This window comes from Cetorhinus maximus, chromosome 23 (genome assembly GCF_964194155.1).
Source record: "Cetorhinus maximus chromosome 23, sCetMax3.hap1.1, whole genome shotgun sequence".
Classification (NCBI taxonomy): Eukaryota; Metazoa; Chordata; class Chondrichthyes; order Lamniformes; family Cetorhinidae; genus Cetorhinus; species Cetorhinus maximus.
The window spans coordinates 39,982,782-40,007,341 of NC_135901.1; the positions used below are offsets into that span (position 1 = coordinate 39,982,782).

The 24,560-nt window shown below is 44.9% G+C and overlaps 2 protein-coding genes across 2 annotated transcripts in view; one reads left to right on the forward strand and one right to left on the reverse strand.

Moving 5' to 3' along the window:
- Positions 1-24,560, forward strand: part of LOC144698497 (uncharacterized) — a 757,701-nt gene that overhangs the window by 338,364 nt on the left and 394,777 nt on the right. The gene's annotated exons all lie outside the window — the stretch shown is intronic.
- The window catches only part of LOC144697993 (uncharacterized), a 90,014-nt gene continuing 66,746 nt past the window's right edge, over positions 1,293-24,560 (reverse strand). The window contains 2 exon segments of the mRNA XM_078569943.1: positions 1,293-1,896; positions 22,775-23,710. Of these exon segments, the coding sequence (XP_078426069.1) occupies positions 1,293-1,896; positions 22,775-23,710 (1,540 nt within the window).

Genomic DNA, 24,560 nt, shown 5'->3' on the forward strand with positions numbered 1-24,560 from the left:
AAGAAACCATCATGTTAATGTGGGGACTGTTACCACTCCTGTGAAGCAGTTTGGGGCATTTTTACTATTGTTAAGGTGCTATATCAATGCAAGTTGTTGAATGTGGGAAGGGACCGAATTCCAGTCTGAGCTGGAAAGTCGTGGATCACTCACACTGCAGACTGATCACTCAGCAGCTGGATGTGGGAAGAGATGAAGTTGGTTATCCCATATACTGACAGAGCAACACAGTCACACTGGAGAGAGACCACCCCAATATTTCATGTGAGCGAGGGCATCTCATCGTTTTTCCAATTGTTCACACCCTAATTTTTGGGTTTAGAAGGTGCTCACCAAGTCTTTTTAGACAGCACCTTCCAAAACCATGACTACTACCATCTAGAAAGGCAAAGGCAGCAGACACATGGGAGCACCACCACCTGGAAGATCCCCTCCAAGCCACTCACCATCCTGACTTGGAAATATATCACTGTTCCTTCTCTGTCACTGGGTGTTATAACACAGCAGTTGGTAAAGGCTCAGTTGTTTAAATCCGAGAGGGAAACTTGAACAACTGTCATAACCTATATTTTTAATTGGTATGTTTGAGATGCAACTCTGAATTCAGGAATAAGACCACCGAGCCTCAAAAGATTTTTTTATATATAAAACTAAACTAATCATTTATTAATTTAACAAGTTAAACACATACACATGTCTACAAATTACTACCATAATAGTTTTTAAACAAATCCCCAAATTAATCACTCCAGGTAAATCTTCACCAAGGCAACAATAACCCATAGACTTTAAACAGACACCAGGCAAAGCACATTTGACCTGACAAATTAAATATGAGGTTCCTTTCAATTTGGTTCCTTTGCAGACACAGTTGTAGGCTTACAGGCTGGTTAGATCTTAAATGCCTCTGCCCTACAAACACAAATTCCTTTCTGTTTATATCTAGCTTCCCATTTCAATGTAAATTTTCCATTGCATCCTAGGTTTTTAATGTCACATCTTCGAACAATAACATTTTCATCCCACTAATTTTATTAGTTATTTAAACACATTGCTTGGCGTCTCCCAGCTAGGTGCAAGGTTTTACTCCCACTCTTGAATGCTGTATTGAACAAATGCAAATTTACACTTTACCTCTTAACTTCCTTATGTTTATCTAATTAACATCTCAAAAGTACTATACATCAAAACACCCAGACTAGCTGGCTTTAAACCCCAACTGTCAGAATGAACATGGTTCAGTCCTGGATGTGATTCACAGCAGCAATAACAGCAAAATCGGACTCCTGCAGTCAGTTGTGAACTCGCTGGTGTCTCAGCAGGTTGGATAATAGAGTGAATTTCTTCCCACACTCAGAGCAGGTGAACGGCCTATCTCCAGTGTGAACTCGCTGGTGTTTCAGCAGGTTGGATGACTGAGTGAATCCCTTCCCACACTTGGAGCAGGCAAATGGCCTCTCCCCAGTGTGAACTCGCTGGTGGATCAGCAGGTTGAATGACTGAGTGAATCCTTTCCCACACTCAGAGAAGATGAATGGTCTCTCTCCAGTGTGAACCCGCTGGTATACTTTGAGGTTGGACCAAGACCTGAATCTCTTTCCACAGGAAGTACAGGGGAACGGCTTCTCCTCAGTGTGAATTCGCTGGTGGTTCAGTAGGTCAGAGGACCCAGTGAAGCCTTTCCCACATACAGGGCAGGTGAACGGCTTCTCCCCAGTGTGAAGCCGCTGGTGAATTAGCAGGTAGGATGAATGAGTGAATCCCTTCCCACACTCAGAGCAGGTGAACGGTCTCTCTCCAGTGTGAGTACGTCAGTGGATTTCCAGCGAAGATGGGTAATTGAATCCCTTCCCACAGTTCTCACATTTCCATGGTTTCTCCATGGTGTAGGTATCCCTGTGTCTCTCCAGGTTTGATAATCAGTTGAAGCCTTGTCCACACAGAGAACACGTGTACAGTTTCTCCCCACTGTGAATGTGTGATGTTTTTTCAGGCTGTGTAACTAGTTGAGGCTCTTTCCACAGTCAGTTCACTGGAACACTCTCATTCGGGTGTGTGTGTGTCTCGGTGCTTTTCCAGTCACACTGATGTTTGAAATCTTTTCCCACAGACAGAACTGACAAACATTTCTCCCTTCACATTCAAATTCCGATGATACTCAGGTCCTGGTGAATCGAGTGACTGTCAGATCTTGAAGTGATGTTTGGTTTGAGTTTCTCGTCTGCAAATTATCCCCTTCTAATTCTCTGTAAAAGGAGTTTATAAAAGTCATCACTGTAAGAACAGGATAGAAATTCAGAGCAGACAATTCTAGTTTCTGTGGAACATTTTTTCCTCTCTTGTTCCCCCAAAGCTGCAAATCCCCATCCCACACACTCTCCCTCCTCCCTGTGCTGAAATCCAGAGTTTTGGACAATTCTTTCTGTATCTTTTTAACAAATTAGTACAACTGGAGATAACAATATGTTTGATCATTCAGTTCAGTCATTACTCATGACAAAACATTAATCTGAAACCCCCTGACCGACCATACAGAATAGCATACGTTAACCTTGTGTCCAAAACTCACAGTGTGGAGATTTAATGAGCGATTGTGAAGGTGGTTTCTCCAAACCACCCAGGGTTTCCTTCCTTCCTTCTCCCCCTCTCTAACTAAGTTAAACCTGGGATCAGTCTCATGGCCCATTCTGGTTCCTGCTTCTCTTCCTGATGACTAATTAACCCCAATTAAATATTGAGAAGTCTGAAGACACTGTTTTCAGTCCCTGCTCCAATCTCCATTTCCCAGATACCAACTCCATCCCTCTCCCTGGGAACAGTCAGAGAATAAACCATTCTGTTCACAACCTCGGTGTTACATTTGATCTCGGGATAAGCTTCTGACCTCATATCTGTGCCATCACTAAAATCGCCTGTTTCCACCTCCGTAGCCTCATCCTGTCTCAGTGAATCTGCTGCTGAAATCCTCACCCCTGCCGTTGTTACCTCCAGACTTGACTATTCCAACACATTCCTGGCTGGTCTCCCACATTTTACCCTCTGTAAATTTGGCGCCATCCAAATGTCTGCTGTCCATGTCTTTTCTCACAGTGAGGCCCATTCCCCTAACACCTCTCTGCTTCCTAACCTGCCTTGGCTCCCGGTCAAGCAACAGCTTGATTTTAAAATTCTCATCCTTGTTTTCAAATCCCTCCATGGCCTCGCCCCTCCCTGTCTCTGTAATCTCCTCCAGCCCCACAACCCTCTGAGATATTTATACTGCTCTAATTCTGGCCTTGTACATTCACTATTTTAATTGCTCCACCATTAGTGACCGTGCCTTCAGTTCCCTTGTCCCCAAGCTTTGAAATTCTCTCCCTACAGCTCTCCCTCCATCTACCACATCTTCCACCTTTAAGACAACACAGTATTAATAAAAAGAGACATTCTGTCAAAACTTTTTATCTTGTACTCATCAGGTCAGCTGCAAGAATACCAAATTTCAAAAATTATCAGTCAGGCTTGTAATATGTCTCACTTACACTTGCTAGAAGCCATATATATTCACACATAGGGACCTGTCCTCTGCAGGCAGAAGGAACATGTCCAGCTTAGGGGCCTTGTGTTGAATTAACATAGAAACAAAGAAAATTGGAGAAGGATTAGGTCATTCGGCCCTTCGAGCCTCCTCCGCCATTCAAATGATCATGGGGGCTTTAACTCCTCTCACTTCCTCCAAATAAAAGGTGTGGCTATGGGTACCCACATGGGCCCCAGCTATGCCTGTCTCTTTATGGGGTATGTGGAACATTCCTTGTTCCAGTCCTACTCCGGCCCCCTCCCACAACTCTTTCTCCGGTACATCGATGATTACTTCGGTGCTGCTTCATGCTCTCGCCTGGACCTGGAAAAAGTTATTAACTTTGCTTCCAATCTCCACCCCTCCATCATTTTCACATGGTCCACCTCTGACACTTCCCTTCCCTTCCTTGACCTCTCTGTCTCAATTTCTGGTGATAGACTGTCCACCAATATCCATTACAAGCCTACCGACTCCCACAGCTACCTCGCCTACTGCTCCTCACACCCCGCTTCCTGTAAGGACTCCATCCCATTCTCTCAGTTCCTTCACCTCCGTCGCATCTGTTCTGATGATGCTACCTTCAAAAACAGTTCCTCTGGCATGTCCTCCTTCTTCCTTAACCGAGGTTTTCCACACACGGTCGTTGACAGAGCCCTCAAACGTGTCCGGCCCATCTCCCATGCATCCGCACTCACGCCTTCTCCTCCCTCCCAGAAACATGATAGGGTGCCCCTTGTCCTCACTTATCATCCCACCAGCCTCCGCATTCAAAGGATCATCCTCCACCATTTCCGCCAACTCCAGCATGATGCCACCATCAAACACATCTTCCCTTCACCCCCCTGGCGGCTTTCCATAGGGAACGTTCCCTCCGGGACACCCTGGTCCACTCCTCCATCACCCTCTACTCCTCAACCCCCACCTACGGCACCTCCCCATGCATACGCAAAAGATGCAACACCTGCCCCTTCACTTCCTCTCTCCTCACCGTTCAAGGGCCCAAACATTCCTTTCAAGTGAAGCAGCATTTCACTTGCATTTCCCCGAACTTAGTTTACTGCATTCGTTGCTCCCAATGCAGTCTCCTCTACATTGGAGAGACCAAACGCAGACTGGGCGACCGCTTTGCAGAACACCTTTGGTCTGTCCGCAAGAATGACCCAGACCTCCCTGTCGCTTGCCATTTTAACACTCCACCCTGCTCTCTTGCCCACATGTCTGTCCTTGGCTTGCTGCATTGTTCCAGTGAAGCCCAACGCAAACTGGAGGAACAGCACCTCACCTTCCATCTAGGCACTTTACAGCCTTCCGGACTGAATATTGAATTCAACAATTTTAGATCTTGAACTCCCTCCTCCATCCCCACCCCCTTTCCGTTTCTTCCCCCTCCCTTTTGTTTTTTCCAATAATTTATATAGATTTTTCTTTTCCCACTTATTTCCATTTATTTTAAATCTATACCTTTTATGCCCTTTTAGTCTTATTTCACCCCACCCCCACTAGAGCTATCTGTACCTTGTGTCCTGCCATCCATTCTTAATTAGCACATTCGTTTAGATAATATCACCACCATCAACAACTCTTTGTTCTTTTGTCTGTGACATCTTTTGATTATCTGCTCCTATCACTGCTTGCTTGTCCCTACAACCACCCCACTCTCAACTTCTCTCCCCCCGCACCCCCCCCCCCGCCCCCACCCCCCTACCCCCGCCCTCCCACCTTAAACCAGCTTATATTTCACCCCTCTCCTATTTTTACTTAGTTCTGTTGAAGGGTCATGAGGACTCGAAACGTCAACTTTGCTCTTCTCCGCCGATGCTGCCAGACCTGCTGAGTTTTCCAGGTAATTCGGAGTGAATTAGGGGCGGGGCCAGGCTGGAGGGAAGCATGCGCAGTACGGGTGTGGGACCGGGATGAAGGCGGTCGAATTTAAAGTTCTGTTTGAAGTTAAACAACTTCAAATTATGAACTCTCTCCTCCATCCTTACCCCCCTCTTCGAACCACTTTTTTCATATAATTATTATATATATTTTTTAATATATTTTCCTTTTCCCACTTATTTCTATTATTATTTTAAAAATTTATTTCCATCCATTGCATTGTTTTATCCCCGCCTTTTAGCCCATTTCGATCCCTTCCCCCCACCCTCACTCAGGTTATCTGTCACTTGCTCATTCTGCATCAGCCCCTACACCTCAACCCCCTCCCACGGCACCTTCCCATGCAACCGCAGAAGGTGAAACACCTGCCCCTTTACTTCCCCCCTCCTCACCGTCCAAGGGCCCAAACACTCCTTTCAAGTGAAGCAGCATTTCACTTGCATTTCCCTCAATTTAGTCTACTGCATTCGCTGCTCCCAATGCAGTTTCCTGTAGACTGGAGAGACCAAATGCAGATTGAGTGACCACTTTGCGAAACAACTTCAGTCTGTGAGCAAGCATGACCCAGACCTCCTTGTCGCTTGTCATTTCAACACACCACCCTGCCCTCATGCCCGCATGTCCATCCTTGGCCTGCTGCACTGTTCCAGTGAAGCTCAACGCAAACTGGAGGAACAACACCTCATCTTCCGACTAGGTACTTTACAGCCTTCCGGGCTGAATATTAAGTTCAACAACTTTAGATCATGAACTCTCTCCTCCATCCCCACCCCCTTTCTGATCCCCTCTTTTTCCAATAATTTATATATTTATTTTTCTTTTCCCACCTATTTCCATTATTTTTAAATGTATTTCCATCCATTTTTTTATCTCTACCTTTTAGTCCATTTGCTTTCCTCCCCACCCCCACTAAGGCTATCTGTCCCTTGCTCATCCTGCTTTCTACCCTTAATGTCCCCATTAGCACATTTCTTAGCTAATATCATCACCGTCAACATCTCTTTGTCCTTTTGTCAAGACATATTTTGGCAATCTCCACCTAACACTGGCCCTCTGTCCAGCTCTACCTGTCCCCCCCCCCCGCACCCCCCCCCACCCCCCCCCACCCCGCCACAACCCCCTCCCTTAAACCAGCTTATATTTCACGTCTTCTCTATTTTTCCTAGTTCTGATGAAGAGCCATTCGGAGTCGAAATGTTAACTGTATCCCTCTCCACAGATGCTGTCAGACCTCCTGAGTTTTTCCAGGTATTTTTGTTTTTGTTCAAGTAAATCACGGTTTGGTTCCATCTTTCAAAACCTTGAGAACAGGCAGAAGAAAGGTACTTAATTTGAAGAGTAAATTTTAAAAAGTAAAGTAATCTGATTGCCACAATATATAACTCTACTGCAGTTACAGGGATTATTAACATCAGCAGAAACAAACCCCAACTGTCAGGATAAACATGGTTCAGTTCTGGATGTGATTAAGAGCAGCAATAACAGCAGAATCGAACCCCTGCTGTCACTTGTGAACTCGCTGATTTCTCAACAGTTGGATGATCAGTTAAATCCCTTCTCACACACGGAGCAGGTGAATGGCCTCTCCCCAGTGTGAACTCTCTGGTATGTGTCCTGGAGATGATGGTTTTCCAACGCACCCGCTGCCCTTGTATTCTGGCTGGTGTGGGCTTTGAGTTGGGACGATTCTGTCAACATTCTGGTTGAGTTATAGACGTGCATAGTCCATTTCCCATTCCCCATCTTTCTCTCCTCCTACATGGACCAGAGTCCTGTGTAGGCCCAGACCGGGTGGCAGGTTCCCTTCCCTGAAGGACATTAATAAACCAGTGTTTTTATGACAATCCAGCTTTAATGACCACTTTTCCCCTATGCCGGCTCCACAAATTACTGATTCATTCAGCTCAGTTCCACAACCTGCCTTTGTGTTTTTGTGGGTTCTCTCTCACTCCCTTTTTTCTATTTTAACTCAATTTCACAGGGTATTAGAAGGAGAGGATTTGCAGTCGAGAAACTGATACCAAACATTGCACCAGGATCTGTTGGAGTCACCCAAATAACCGTAACCTGAATATCATCATATTTTGAACATGGAAGGAAAAAGCACCGTACACAATGGGGAGGAACCGTACACGTGTTCTGTGTGTGGATGAGGCTTCAGCCGATCATCTGACCTGTTTAAACACATGCGCCATCACACCGGGGAGCAACTGTGGTAATGTGGGGATGGTAGGAAGGGATTTAGTTACATTTCTAGGCTGGAAACTCATTTGCGCACTCACGCTGGGGAGAGGCCATTCCCCTGTTCCGAGTGTGGGAAGGAATTCACTCAAATATTCACCCTGATGACACACCAGTGAGTTCACACTGACGAGAGACGATTCAGGTGCTCTCACTGCGGGACTGGGTTCAGGCAATCATCTAACCTCACTGTGCACCAGCACATTCACATTGGAGAGAGAGCATACCCCTGATCTGAATGTGGGAAGCGACTCACTCAGTCATCGAGCCCCCTGAAACACCAGTGAGCTCACGAGTAAGGACAGGGAATGGATTTTGCTGTTAATCACATCCAGGACTGAACCATGTTCATGGTGGTCTGTTTCTGCTTATGTTTCGAGTCTGAATGACCCTTCTTCAGTTTGTTCTTTTTCTGCCAACATGGACATGATGGATCGAATGGCCACCTTCTGGGTCGTAAATATTTCTATGTTTTGGTATTTCAATGTTTAAAAATGATGAGACTTTTCATGTATGCTTGTGTGTGTTTGCTCAATGAAACCTCTGGTGGAGAAGGATTAAGAGTTTTCAGTGTGGGATAGAAGGCATATGGGTCAACAGCAAAGCAACACATTTCAAATCAGAGCAGAAATAGACAACAGGTACAGAATGACTCTCCCACCTTTTGTTTATTTACTCGTTCCATTACCATAGTTTTTGTCCTGTATCCTCATCCCTTTTGTTATTTCATCTCTCCTGAATTCACCCAATCACAAACCTTCTCTTTTGTTCCCCTCCCCTTCTTTCCCTGTCTGTGTATTTTCCTAAAATCTGTTGAATCACTAACTTATTTTCCAGCTCTGTTTGAAGTTCAGTGATCTGAACTATTAACTGTTTTACTTTCCACAGCCTCGGCATGACCACTGAGTACTTTCAGCATTTTCTGTTTGACATTCAGGATCACAGCTGGTGGAATTTAAATTCAATGAATCAATCAAAGCGTGTAATTGACAGCCAGTGTCAGTAACAGTGATGATCATTGTCAGAAAAACTCATTTGGTTCATTATTGCCCTTTAACGATATTAACAATCCATTTTTAAAAGTTCAAAGCATTTCACTCATAATCAGCACATTCTTAATGGCAAGACGTAGTTGAAATGTCCCCTGTCTGGGGAAAAAAAATCATAAGTTCACCTGATCTGCTGAGATCCCAGTGAGTTCACATCTAACTGCTGGTAATTACATTCAGGACAGAACTATGGTGCAGGGCGTGTGCACTTTGATTTATCAATCAAGGGATTTAATCATTTTATATCTTGCCCCTATGGCTCCATCGCAATCAAATCACAAATTATAATTATTTATTCAACGCTCTCACTTTTCCATGGCGGGACTATTACCCAGCATTCGGAGGGACACAGAATGTGCCCTATCCTCACTGCAGGAGCGGCTACGCCATCGGATCCTAAAAATTTATTGGATATGCAATTCCAACCTCCCACCCAGCATTCAATGCGGGACAGAATGTGCCCTATCCAGAGCGCCATAGCCTTACGCATGCGCATTGCGGGCTGTTGGCTGAACATGCGCAGTGCTGTCCTGTGGCTGGAGCCGCAGTGTGAGTGAGAAAATGGCGACTGCAGCAGAATAACAGAGTTAGTGGGTGGGCGGAAGGAATGGAGCCAGCGGACTGGGCAGGGAAGGTTAATAAACACTTGGTGCAGGCCGCAGATCCTTAATAAGAAACTACCGGTCCCGCGTTTGCAGGGAACAGACCGGAAATGGTTGGGTCTCTGCCTCTGCTCGGTCCGGTGGTGCGGCTGTGCAGCAGGGCGCATGCGCGGTCATCCGGGTCCAGGTAGCAGGAGGAGAGAATATTGTGCATTTCTATCCTGGACTGACAGGGATGGATTTTGGAAACGCCTTTTCCAGGGGGTTAGAAGGGGAGGATTTACACACAACAAACTCAAAACAATAGAAATGTTTGTCTCTTCTCAATTTCTATCCTGGACAGACAGTGATGGCTATTGTAAATTTCTTTTACAGGACATTAGAAAGGGAGGATTAACAGACAGGAAACTCAATTCAAGAGTCACATCAAGAACTGAATGAGTCACTCCATTCATCGGGACCTGACTATCATCAGCATTGAATGTGGAAGGAATAAGGTTTGTCTGTTCTGTCTGTGGGAAATGATTTCAATCATCACAGGGACTGGAAAAAACAGAGGGAGAAACTGTTGAGGGATTTGAAAACAAGGATGAGGTGTTGCTTCACTGGGAGCCTGTGCAGGTCAATTAGCAGAGTGGTGATGTGGGAGTGAGACTTACTTATGATTTTGAATACATCTTAAAATCTGAGGGCTCTGGACAGAGTGGAGAGGGAGAAACTGCTCCAATTGGTAGAAGGATCGAGAACGAGAGAGCACAGATTTAAGAAAAAAGAATCAATGTAGACATGAGGAGAAACTTTTTCACACAGCGAGTGGTTAAGATGTGCTGTTTGAGAGTGTGGTGAAGGCAGCTTCAATTGAGGTATTCAAGAGGAAATTGGATGATACCTGAAAAGGAAGAATGTGCAGGATTACAGGGAGAAAGTGAGGGAATGGCACTAAGTAAATTGCTCATTTGGAGAGCTGGCACAGACAGGAAGGGCTGAAGGTCTTCACTGCTCAAACAACTCTGTGATACAGAGAGTGAAGTTTTGGAAGATCTCAGGTTTATGGAGGTTGAATGTGGGAAGCTGGATAATAAAGTGTCAGCAGAGTTACATCGAGAGGGAACAACAGAATGGATGAGAGTTTCAGAAATGGTTGAGCTGAGGCAGAGGCAAAGTCGGGCAGTGTTACTGAGGTGGATCCACCCAATCACAGGCCATCCCTTTTGTTCTTCCCTCACAATCCCCTTTTCATTGACTCAAAACCTATTACATTTCTATCTTTCCCCAGTTCTGAGGAAGGTTCATCAGAACCTGAAACATTAACTCTCGTTCTCTCCACAGATGCTGCCTGACCTGCTGAGTATTTCCAACACTTTCTGTTTTATTGCTGAGGTGGAAATAGGCGGTCTTGGTGATGATGTGGATATGTGGCTGGAAGCTCATCTTGGGGTGAACAGTCTGGTTGGCAGGGAGAGGGATGGAATCGTTGGCTCGGGATTGAGTTTGGAGCGGGGGCTGAAGACAATGGCTTCAGTCTTCCCAATGCTTAAAGGGAGGAAATTTCTGCTCCTCCAGTACTGGATGTCAGACAGTCAGGACGGTGTGTGACTTGGAGGGGAACTTGGAGGTGATGGTGTTCACATACACCTGCTACCCTGGTCCTTCTTATCACGGGCCATTCACACATAGACAAAATCAGTTGCGGGCCACACACACAGAAAAATTAACATTGTGGCTGGAGCTTTAGTACATAGAACTGCATTGTCAACTTGTCATCTGCTGATTTGGAGCTCTTCCCACAGAACATCAGCCACAGCCAAACATAATGTTTCTCAGCGTTCCTGGTGTCATCCTTTTGTCGAAATTGGACGGCAAGTTTCCCAACCCAGAAGTCTAACACTGTCCTAAAGTTCACCCGCGACTTCATTGTTTTCCCACAGCATCGTGGTCAGCTACAGAGACAAACGAGCAGCCGTGCTGTCATGATGAGTTTGTACAGATCTCACTAAAAATAGAGACTGAGACAACAAGAAAACAAAGTCATTTCGGCAATAGAAAGATCTGGTACTGTGTTCAGAGTCTACACAAAGCATCGGAGCTAATTTTACTTTTAGAACTCTTGCTGTGGGCCGGATAAAATTGAGCAACGGGCCAGATCCAGCCCACGGGGCATGGATTCCCCACCCCTGCTACAGATGGAGGTTTCGCCAAAGCTCTGGTTGGGTTTTAGACAAATAAAATCCCTCTCATCTCCTCTCTCCTGCTCCGACCACTCGCTCACTCTCTCTCTTTGTCTCTCTCTCCCCCTCCCATAGAGGCCATAGTCTTGTGTAGGCCCAGACCGGGTGGCAGGTTCCCTTCCCTGAAGGCCATTAGTGAACCAGTTGGGTTTTTATGACAATCCAGCAGTTTTCATGGTCACTTTTTCCTCGTGCCGGTCCCACAAATTCCCAGATTCATTCAGCTCAATTTCACAACCTGCCTTTGTGTTTTTGTGGATTTCCTCTCTCCTTTTATTCTGTTTTAAACCAATTTCAGAGGGTAGGAGAAGGGAAGAACTTGCAGTCAAGGAACTCAAACCAAACATCACATCAGGATCGGAAGGAATCGCCCAATTTATCATTATCTGAATATCTTCGGATTTTGAACATGGAAGAAAAAAGCAACGTTCACAGTGGGGACAAAACCTGGAAATGTGGGGACTGTGGGAATGGATTCAATCGGTCATCCCACCTGCTGTTACACCAGTGAGTTCATAAGACCATAAGACATGGGAGCAGAAATTAGGCCATTCGGCCCATCGAGTCTGCTCCGCCACTCAATCATGGCTGATAGGTTTCTCAACCCCATTCTCCCGCCTTATCCCCGTAACCTTTGATCCCCTTACCAATCAAGAACCTATCTATCTCGGACTCAAATACACTCAATGACCTGGCCTCCACAGCCTTCTGTGGCAATGAATTCCATAGATTCACCACTCTCTAGCTAAAGAATTTTCTCCTCATCTCTGTTCTAAAAGGTCTTCCCTTTACTCTGAGGCTGTGCCCTCGGGTCCTAGTCTCTCCTACTAATGGAAACATCTTCCCCACGTCCACTCTATCCAGGCCTTTCAGTATTCTGTAAGTTTCAATCAGATCCCCCCTCATCCTTCTAAACTCCATTGAGTATAGACACAGAGTCCTCAAACGTTCCTCATATATTAAGCCTTTCATTCCTGGGATTATTCTCGTGAACCTCCTCTGGACCCTCTCCAGAGCACATCCTTCCTGAGATACGGGGCCCAAAATTGCTCACAATATTCTAAATATGGTCTGACCAGAGCCTTATAAAGCCTCAGCGGCACATCCCTGCTATTATATTGTAGTCCTCTCAAAATAAATGCCAACATTGCATTTGCCTTCCTAACTACCGACTCAACCTGCAAGTTAACCTTAAGAGAATCCTGGACTAGGACTCCCATGTCCCTTTGCACTCCTGATTTCTGAATTCTCTCCCCATTTAAAAAATAGTCTATGCCTCTATTCTTCCTACCAAAGTGCATGACCTCACACTTCCCCACGTTGTATTCCATCTGCCACTTCTTTGCCCATTCTCCTAACCTGTCCAAATCCTTCTGCACCCTCCCCACCTCCTCAATACTACCTGTCCCTCCACCTATCTTTGTATCATCTGCAAACTTAGCCAGGATGCCCTCAGTTCCTTCATCTAGATCATTAATGTATAAAGTGAAAAGTTGTGGTCCCAACGCTGACCCCTGCGGAACTCCACTAGTCACCGGCCACCATCCTGAGAAGGACCCCCTTATCCCCACTCTCTGCCTCCTGCCAGACAGCCAATCTTCTATCCATGCTAGTACATTGCCTCTAACACCATGGGCTCTTACCTTACTGAGCAGCCTCCTGTGCTGCACCTTGTCAAAGGCCTTCTGGAAGCCCAAGTAGATAACATCCATTGGCTCTCCTTTGTCTAACCTACTCATTACCTCCTCAAAGAATTCTAACAGACTTGTCAGGCATGACCTCCCCTTGATGAAACCATGCTGACTTTGCCCGATTTTACCATGCACTTCCAAGTATTCTGAAATCTCATCCTTAATCATGGACTCTAAAATCTTACCAACGACAGAGGTCAGGCTAATCGGCCTGTAATTTCCCATCTTTTGGCTCACTCCCTTCTTAAACAGGGGGGTTACATTAGTGATTTTCCAGTCCTCTGACACCCTCCCTGATTCCTGAAAGATCACCACTAACGCCTCCACTATCTCTTCAGCTATCTCCTTCAGAACTCTGAGGTGTAATCCATCTGGTCCAGGTGATTTATCCACCTTCAGACCTTTCAGTTTTCCTCGCACCTTCTCCTTGGTAATGGCCACCATACTCACCTCTGCCCCCCGACTCTCTTGAACTTTGGGTATGTCACTCGTGTTTTCCACTGTGAAGACTGACGCAAAGTACCTATTCAGTTCCTCCGCCATTTCTTTGTTCCCCACTACTACTTCTCCAGCGTCATTTTCCAGCGGCCCGATGTCCACTTTTGCCTCTCTCTTACCCTTTATATATCTAAACAAACTCTTGCAATCTTCTTTTATATTACAGGTTAGTTTACCCTCATATTTAATCTTCTCCCTCCTTATTTCTTTTTTAGTGGTCCTCTGTTGGTCTTTATAGGCTTCCCAATCCCCTGGTTTCCCACTGCTCTTCGCCGCATTGTATGCTTTCTCTTTAGCTTTTATGCTGTCCCTGACTTCCCTTGTCAGCCATGGTTGCCTCATCCTCCCTTTAGTATGCTTCTTCTTCCTAGGGATGAATTTTTGCTGTGTCTCCTAAATTACTCCCAGAAACTCATGCTATTGCTGTGCCACTGTCTTTCCTGCTGGGCTCATCCCCCAGTCAATTCTGGCCAGCTCCTCCTTCATGCCTCTGTAGTTGCCTTTATTCAACTGTAATACCGTTACATCTGATTCCAGCTTTTTCCTCTCAAATTGCAGGGTAAATTCTATCATAATATGGTCCCTTTCTCCTAAGGGTTCCTTCACCTTAACGTCCCTTATCAAATCTGCCTCATTACACATCACTAAATCTAGAATTGCCTGTTCCCTAGTGGGCTCCACCACAAGCTGCTCCAAAAAGCCATCTCGTAGACATTCCACAAATTCCTTTTCTTGGGATCCACTACCAACCTGATTTTCCCAGTCTACCTGCATATTGAAATCCCCCATGATCACTGTAACCTTGCCTTTCTTACACATCTTTTCTATCTCCTGGTGTATCTTATGCCCCACATCCTGACTACTGTTCGGAGGCCTGTACATAACTCCCATTATGGTTTTTTTACCTTTGCAGTTCCTCAACTCTACCCACACAGATTCTACATCATCTGACCCTACATCATTTCTTGCTATCGATTTAATTTCATTTCTTACTAACAAAGCAACCCCACCCCCTTTGCCAACCTGTCTATCTTTTCGATAGGATGTATATCCTTGGATATTTAGCTCCCAGTCCTGATCCCCTTGCAGCCATGTCTCCGTGATGCCCACCACATCATATCTGCCAATTTCAATCTGCGCCACAAGCTCATTTAACTTATTTCGTATACTGTGTGCATTCAGATACAACACCTTCAGTCCTGTATTTCCCGTCCCCTTTCTCATTGTCGTCCCTTTATCTGATGTGTTTGAAGTTAGATTCCAAGCCCTTTCCAAACACTCTGTCCTATTTTGTGTTCTGGAGACTTTAATAGCCTCTCCTGGGCTCTCCTTTCTTTTCAGTTTTTTCGTAATTTTCCATGAAGTTGAATCCACCCCCCCACACGCTAACCTGCTACTTTGTTTCCCATTAGTCATACTTCTTGGAGTTTTATCCTTCCCTCCCCCCCCAACTTTCCAGTTTAAAGTCCTGTTCACCACCCTATTTACCCTTTTTGCTAGAACATTGGTCCCAGATCGGTTCAGGTGGAGACCGTCCCAACGGTACAGATCCCTCCTGTTCCAATACAGATACATGTGCCCCACGAAATGGAACCCCTCTTTCCCGCACCACTCCTTTCGCCACGTGTTTACTTCCCTTATTCTCGTGTCCCTATGCCAATATGCACGTGGCTCGGGTAGTAATCCGGAGATTATAATCCTTGAGGACATGTTCTTTAATTTAGTTCCTAGCTCCTGATAATCCCCAAACAGGTCCTCTTTCCTAGTCTTACCTATGTTATTTGTCCTGACGTGGACCACAACAACTGGATCCTCCCCCTCCCTCTCCAATATGTTTTCAAGCCGGTCAGAGATGTCCCTCACCCTGGCACCGGGCAGGCAACATACCATGCGGGACTCTCAATGAGAGACCTTTTAAATGCCCAGACTGCGGGAAATGCTATAAATGTTCCTGGAACGTGATGTCCCATCAACGTGTTCACACGGACGAGAGACCATTCAGGTGCTCTCACTGTGGGACTGGGTTCAGGCGACCATCTGAACTCAATGTACAACAGTGAGTTCATTCTATGGAGAGAGCATTTACCTGCTCCTTGTGTGGGAAGGGATTCACTCAATTGTCCCATGTGCTGAGACATGAGAGGGTCCACACTGGGGAGAGACCTTATAAATGCCCAGACTGTGGGATATGCTATAAAAGTTCCAGGGAACTGATGTCCCATCAACGTGTTCACACTGACAAGAGACCATTCAGGTGCTCTCACTGTGGGGCTGGGTTCATGCTATCAGCAGAATTCACTGCACACCAGCAAGTTCACACTGGGGAATGGCCGTTCACCTGCTCTGATTGTGGGAAGGGATTTGCTCAGTCATCCCAACTGCTGACACACCAGCGAGTTCACACTGGAGAGAGGCCATTCACCTGCTCCGAGTGTGGGAAGAGATTCACTCGGTCATCCCACCTGCAGAATCACCAGCGAGTTCACGTGGAGAGAAGCAGTTCACCTGCTCTGAGTGTGGGAACAGATTCACTACCTCATCCCAGCTGCTGAGCCATCAGTGAGTTCACAAGTAACTACAATGATTGGATTTTGCTGTTAATCTCATCCAGATTGAACACTTCATGGTGGTCTGCTTCTGCTGATGTTAGTTAGCTCCAGCCCTGTCATTCGGGTTAATATTCTGGATAAAAATCAAATAAATCAGCCTTGTGTTAAACAGAGTGTGTTGAGTCTTTTCAATATCTCAAACACAAGTTATTTCCTTTGAAGGGCTCCCCTTCTCCTTCAAACCTGCCATCATCACTCACTCCTCAATAAAAACAACTTTTCACCCCAATGCCCTTGCAAACTATCTCCCCATCTCTCCACCCTTTTCCTCTCCAAAATCCTTGTCACCTCCCAAATCCATCCCCACCTTTCCTGGAACTCCATGTTTCAATCTGCGCAATAAGATTTCTGTCCCTGCCACAGTATCGAAACAGCTCTTATCAAAGTCAAAGATTACATCCTCTGTGAATGTGACAAAGGTAAACTCTCCCTCATAGTCCTTCTTGGCCTGTCCGCAGTCTTTGACACCGTTGACCAAACCATCCTCCTCCAATGCCTCTCCACTGGTGTTCAGCTGGGTGGGACTACATGCTCCTGATTTCTTTCTTATCAATCTCATTGTAGCCAGAGAATTACCTGCAGGAGCTGTCATTATTTCAGTTACATTTTCACAGACTCACCTACTCGGTAAGTGATCAGGTGTCACTGAACTTTGACACACACATGTTTCATTATCACTCTAACAGTGACTGTATCCTACAGACCAAGTCCTTTTTACAGCAGCCCTTCTGGATTAGATCAACAGAGAAGAGTGAAGACATTATAGCCACTACACAAGCTCATACAGTAAAAATTTCTGCTAATTTCCATTAAAATATAAAGCACAACAGAACAACTGTGTGTTAGTCTGTGGCAAACTTATCGAAACAGATTCAATAAAGCCTTGGCCAACATATTCATTATTGCAGGATGCTGATGGCAGGAGATGGACCTTGTCTTTCTTATTTTGCAATGCCAATGCGAGCAGAAACTCACCCTCACTTATACAGACTCATTCAGTCAGCGATCAGGTCTCATTGAAGTATGACACAATCATATTCCATTGACTCTCACACAGACTGTTTCTTGCAGACCATGTCATTCTACATACATCAGCCCCTTTCCACAAGATTGACAGAGAAGACTTACTGTTATTGCCCACACCACAAGATCACAGCGCTACAAACACCTGGAACTACCTGTTAGAATGTAAAACTGGTCTGTTGGTCTGTTACAGACATATTGATAGAGATTGACTGTCAGAATTAACCAACAATTTTGACCACATTATAGATTTGGTTTGGTGCTGAAGGAGGCTATTTGACCCATCGTGTCTGCACTGCCTCTCTGAATGAGCAACTCACCCAGTTCTATTCTCCCGCCTTTTCCCTGTGACCCTGTACATTCTTCCTTTTCAGACAACAGCCTAACTCCCTCCAGAATGCTTCAGCTGGACTTGCCTCCACCACACTCCCACACAAAGCATTTCAGACCATAACCAGATACTGCGTGAAAGGTTTTTCTTCATATAATTGTTGATTCCTTTACTGATCAGTTTAAAACTGCCCTCCTGTTCTCAATCTTTTGATGAGTGGGAACAGTTTCTCCTTATCTACTCTGTCTGGCTCTCACTTGATTTTGAATACCTCTATCAAATCTCCTCTAACCTTCTTTTCTCTAATGAAAACAGTCCTAATTTCTCCAATTTATCTTCCTAAACGCTGTTCTTCCTACCAGGAGCCAGGCTTGTGAATCTTTTGGGCTGGATTACCCAGTGGGAGTGGCTGGAGCGGCTGTTCCTCCAGCCAATCAGACTGAATGAGGGGCGGGGCTGAGCCCGGTTCTCCCTCATTGGCTGAAACTCTGCATCATTCTGAAAGCTGATTTGTCACAAACTCCAGGAGAAAACTGGACATTTCTGTTTGTGGCTTGAAACAGATGAAACCCTGTGGGTATGGAGCAGACATTTCAATATTTGTTAGTGAAACGTGGGAACATATTAAAACGATGTACAAACAATTCAAGGAAGGACGAGGTAGACAGGGAAAGTCACCATTAGAACAAGGTTGTGAAGAAGAATCATACGATCTCGGAATGTTAGCTCTGTCTTTCTCTCCACAGATGCTATCAGACCTGCTGAGTTTTTCCAGCATTTTTTGTTTTTGTTTCAGATTTCCAGCAACCGCAGTATTTTTCCGTTACCTTAGAATAAGGAGGGTCCCTGGTTTCAATAAATGAACTGGAAGGAGGGTTAGGACAGGGTGAAGGTTAGTACTGTCATCATTCAGAACATCACACGGAAGCCAAGGCCTGGGGGGATGGGTCCCACCGCAGACATAGGAACATAGGAACAGGAAAAGGCCATTCAGCCCGTCCAGCCTGCTCCACCATTCAATACGATCATGGCCAATCAAACACTTCAATACCTTTTACCCACACTATCCCCATAACCCTTTACATTATTGTTAATTAGAAATCTCAATCTCTACCTTAAACACACTCAATGACTGAGCTTCCACGGCCCTCTGGGGTAGAGAATTCCAAAGATTCACAACCGCCTGAGTAAAGAAATTTCTCCTCACCTTGGCCCTAAGTAGCTTCCCCCTTATTTTGAAATTTTGTCCCCTGGTTCTCAACTCCCCAACCAGGGGAAACATCTGACCTGCATCAACCCTGTCTATTTCTTTAAGTATTCTGTAGGTTTCAATGAGATCGCCTTTCATGCTTCGAAACTCTGGAGAATACAGGCTCAGTTTGCCCAATCTCTCTTCATAAGACAGCCCCGCCATCCCTGGAACAAGCCTGGTGAACCTTCGTTGCATTCCCTCTAATAATATCCTTCTGAGGTAAGGGGACCAAAACTGCACACAGTACTCCAGGTGTGATCTAACCAAGCTTCTATACAATTGAAGCAACACTTCACTACTCTTGTACTCAAATCCTCTTGTGATAAAGGCTATCATTCCATTCGCCTTCCTAACAACTTGCTGCACCTGCATGCTAGCCTTCAGTGACTTATGGGCAAGGACACCAAGGTCCCTTTGTACATCTAGACTTTCTAATCTATTAGCATTCAGGAAATACTCTGCACACCTGTTCCTTCTACCAAAGTGGATAACCTCACATATTTCCACATTATATTCCATGTGTCATGTTCTTACCCACTCACTACGTCTGTCCAAATCCTCCTGTAGCTGCTTTACATCTTCCTCCCAACACACATTCCAGCCTAGCTTTGTATCGTCCATGAACTTGGAAGTATTACATTTGGTCCCCACATCCAAATCATTGATATATACTGTGACCATCTGGGACCTAAGTACTGATCCTTGCGGTACTCCACTAGTCACAGCCTACCAATGTGAGAATTACCCCTTTATTCATACTCTGCTTTCTGCCTGTTCGCCAATCCTTAATTCATGCCAGTACATTGCCTCCTATCGCATGTGCGTTTATATTGTTAATCAACCTCCTGTCGGTGATCTTAACAAAAGCCTTCTGAAAATCAAGTATATTACGTCCATCGACTCTCCTTTATCAATTTTGTTAGTAGCTTCCTCAAAAATCTCCAACAAGTTCGTCAAACATGATTTCCCATTCGCAAATCCATGCTGACCATGCCCAATCAGATCATGATTATCCCAGTATCCATTTATCACATCCTTTATAATAGATTCTAGCATTTTCCCTACTGCTGGTGTAAGGCTAACAGGTCTGTAGTTCTTTTTTCTCTCTCTCTCCTTTCTTTAATAATGAGGCGACATTTGCTACCTTCTAATCTTGAGGAACAATTCCAGAATCTATAGGATTTTGGAAGGTGATCACCAATGCATCCACTATCTCTATAGCCACCTCTTTCAACACTCCAGGATGGAGAATATCAGGTCCCGGTGACTTATCAACTTTCAATCCCATACTTACATATACTAATGTCCTTCAACTCCTTATTCTCCCTAGTCCCTTGGATCTCGAAATTTGGGAGATTTCCTGTATCTTCCTCAGTGAAGACAGACACAAATTTATCATTTGGTTTCTCTGCTATTTCTCTATTCTCCATCATGAATTCTCCTGACTCTGCATGCAATGGACCCACATTTGCCTAATCCATACATATAGAAGCTTTTAGAGTCTGTTTTCATCTTTTTCTAGATTGCATACATTTGCTACTCTCCCTTTCTTTACCAATTGCCTTTGCTGTATTCTTAAAAAACCTCCCAATCCTCAGGTTTACAACTACTTCTTGCAACTTTATAAGCCTTTTCTTTAAATCTCATACAATCCTTAACTTCCTTTGTCAGCCATGGTTGAGTGACCTTTTGGGGGTTTTGCACCTTGAAGAAGCGTGTATGTGCTGTAAACTATTTAATTATTCTTTTACGACTATATATTGCCTATGTACATTTTAATGTATTTTCCCATTCTATGTCAGCCAATTTGTCACTCATGCCTTCATGATTTCCTTCACTCATCTTGAGCACCCTTGCTTCAGAGTGAACGACCACATTTTCAAACATAATATAAAATACTGCAAAGTTGTATTCATTCATCCTGAAAGGTTCTTTAAGAACAAGATTATTAATTAGTCCTATTTCCTTACATAATGTGAGATCTAAAAGAGCCTATCCTCTAGTTGGCTCCTCAACATATTGCTCTTGAAAACCATCCCCAGCACATTCCAGAAACTCGTCTTCCACCGCATTAGTGCTCAATTGGTTTACCCAGTCTATATGCAGATTGAAGTCACCCATGATTTCTGTATTGCCTATGCTACATGCTTCTCTCATCTCCTGATTAATACATTGCCATTACTATTTGGTGGCCTATAAACAACTCCAACCAATGTCTGTGCTGCCCTTTGCTGTTTCTTAGCTCCACCCAAACAGATTCCACACATTGTTCTTCTGAACTGAGATCCTCCCTTACTAATGCACTGATCTCATCTCTTATTAGCACAATTCCACCTCCTTTCCCTTCTTGCCTGTCCTTCTGAATGTCGAATATCCTTGAATATTCAGTTCCTAGTCTTGGTCACCATGCAGCCATGTTTCCATAATGGCAATAATACCATACCCATTTACCTCTCTATGTGCATTTAGATCATCTACCTTATTGCAAGTGCTGCACGCATTCAGGTAGAGAGCCCTTGACTTTGTCTTTTTGACATAATTCCGTATTCGAAGCATACTCAATGCTCTGCTTTGTTTCTCCTGCCTTCTCGTCTCATTACTACTTCCTGTTGCCAATTTTATTTCCTTCTAATTTATTAGACTTAGAGTAAGTAGAATAAATTACTAGAAACGTAATGTTACTACACTTCCGCTAACTTCATCTTGCTTTGGTTTACTTAAGTACACAATTTCACTTTGACTTGATTTAAATTTAATTCCCTATTGCTACTGTTCCTTACTGAAATCCAAGTAACTACTTCTTTATAAATGAAACGTTTTTCTAGTTCTAAGCTATTTAAACACACTCCCTAATAGCAGCTTCTCATCAACCAATGAACTTACAGTTTCCCTCTGATGTCACTCTTGGATTGTTTTCAAACTCAGCCCACTGCCCGAGTAGAGGTGTCCCTCGCATGTCTGCCTGTCTCCGCTCCCAGAAGGTGAGACAGGTTGCGAAGGACCAGAAGGGAAGGATTACCTTTGTCACAGCTGCAAATGATGTCATTTGTGGCTTTGATAGGAATTGTTTTGGAACTGTGGTGGGGCAGAAACCTGATTGGAGGGATTCAAATCTGGAGTTCTGTGAAAGATGGACACGGATTTGAGAGATATCAAAACGTTTAAGGTTCGTTGAAAGGAAAGTGAGGCTGAAGATGGGGCGACAGCATGCAAAGATGGAGGAGTGAAGAGTTTGTTTTTATTTAAGGACAGTTGTAATAGTGGAAGATTTAAAGGAGAGAGGGACAGTACCTGAAAAGAGCACCATTGACAATGTCAGCAAGCATGGGGAAGTTCAGTGGTATGTAGTTTTGTAGGAATAGAGTCGAGGGAGCAGGTGGTGCACACAGAGAGCTTTGAGAGAATATGAGAGGAGATGGGGAGAAACATGTGAGTTCAGGGCTCTGACAAGGGGGAATCTTTAGAGACAATTTTCCCGTTGGGCTAGTGGAGGTGAGGGAAGCAGCAGATGCAGCTGATCGGGTTGTCTGAATCTTAGTGACAAACAAGCACCATGAGCTCCTCACACATGTTTGAGGTGAGGATAGAGGAGACAGAGAAGAGGCAGAGACCTTTAAAAGGAAGAAACTTGTGGTAGAGATCTTAAAAAGACTCAACACACTGTGTTTAACATAAAGCTGATTTATTTGAATTTTATACAGAATCTGTAACTGGACTGGAGTTTATTAACATCAGAAGAAACACACTCCACTGAATATGCTTCAGACAAGAAGATCATTAGGAACTAAATCCAAGCCAAGCAGTTACTTGTGAACTCGCTGGTGTCTCAGCAGGTGGGATGATCGAATGAATCCCTTCCCACACTCGCAGCAGGTAAATGGCCTCTCTCCAGTGTGAACTCGCTGGTGTCTCAGCAGGGTGGATGACTGAGTGAATCCCTTCCCACACTCGGAGCAGGTAAACGGCCTCTCCCCAGTGTGAACACGCTGGTGTCTCAGTAGATGGGATGACTGAGTGAATCCCTTCCCACACTCGGAGCAGATGAACGGCCTCTCCCCAGTGTGATTTCGCTGGTGTGACAGCAGATGGGATGACTGAGTGAATCCCTTCCCACAGTCGGAGCAGGTAAATGGCCTCTCTCCAGTGTGAACTCTCTGGTGACCCAGTAGGGTAGTTGAATCAGAAAAACCCTTTCCACACGTGGAGCAGATGAATGGCCTCTCCCCAGTGTGAACCCGCTGGTGTCTCAGCCGATGGGATGACTGAGTGAATTCCTTCCCACACTCGGAGCAGGTGAATGGCCTCTCCCCAGTGTGAAATCGCTTATGTTTAAGTAGAGTGGATGAATCAGCAAATCCCTTTTTACACACAGTGCAGGTAAATGGCCTCTCCCCTGTGTGAACTCGCTGGTGATTCAGCAGGGTGGACAACTGAGCGAATCCCTTCCCACACTCAGAGCAGGTGAATGGCTTCTCCCCAGTGTGAACTCGCAGGTGTCTCTGTAGGGTGGATGAATCAGAAAATCCCTTCTCACACACTGAACATGTGAAAGGCCTCTCTCCAGTGTGAGAACGCCAATGAATTTCCAGCTGGGATGGATAATTGAACCTCTTTCCACAGTCCCCACATTTCCATGGATTATCTCCAGTGTGACTGCGCTTGTGTTTCGACAGGTCAGATGATCGGCTGAAGCCTCGTCCACAAAAAGAGCATGTGTACGGTTTCTCTCCACCGTGAATGGTGCTTTTAACTTCCATATTTAAAATCTGATGATATTTGGGTTACGATAAATTGGGCGACACCCTCAAATCCTGATGTGATGTTGGGTTTGGGATTCCGGACTGCAAACCCTGTGAAAATAGTTTAAAACAAACAAAGGTGAGTGAGAGAGAACCCACAAAAACACAAAGGCAGGTTGTGAAGCTGATCTGAATGAATCCGGTAATTTGTGGGGCCAGCACTAGGAACAAGTGCCCATGAAAGCTGCTGATTGCTGTAAAAACACAATTGTCTACTAATGTCCTTCAGGGAAGGAAACTTGCCAAGTGGCCAGGACCTATATAAAACTCCAGAATCTGTGGGAGGAAAGAGGGAGGGAGGTGGGAGAATGGGGGGCAGAAGGAGAGCGATTGAATATATCTAAACCTCTAACAGCTCTTTGACAAAATCTCAAAACCCTCATCCTCTATCACATCGAAGGCCCAGGGTAGCATGTGTATGTGAACACCATCACCTCCAAGTCACACACCGTCCTGACTTGTCTGACATCCAGTACTGGATGAACAGAAATTTCCCCCATTCAAATATTGGGAAGAGTGAAGCCATTGTCTTCAGTCCCCGCCAAAAACTCCATTCCCTAGCCATCAATGCCATCTCTTTGAGGCTGAACTAGACTGTTCACAATCTTGGTGTCACACTTCACCCCAAGCTTCTGACCACATACCACTAAGATTGTCTCTTTCCACTTCAGTAACTTTGCCTAAATGCACTCCTGCCTCAGCTCATCTGCTGCTGAAACTCATCCATTTCTTTGTTCCCTCTAAACTGAACTATTTTGATTTGCCCACGTAAAGATGGAGTCATTCAAAACTCT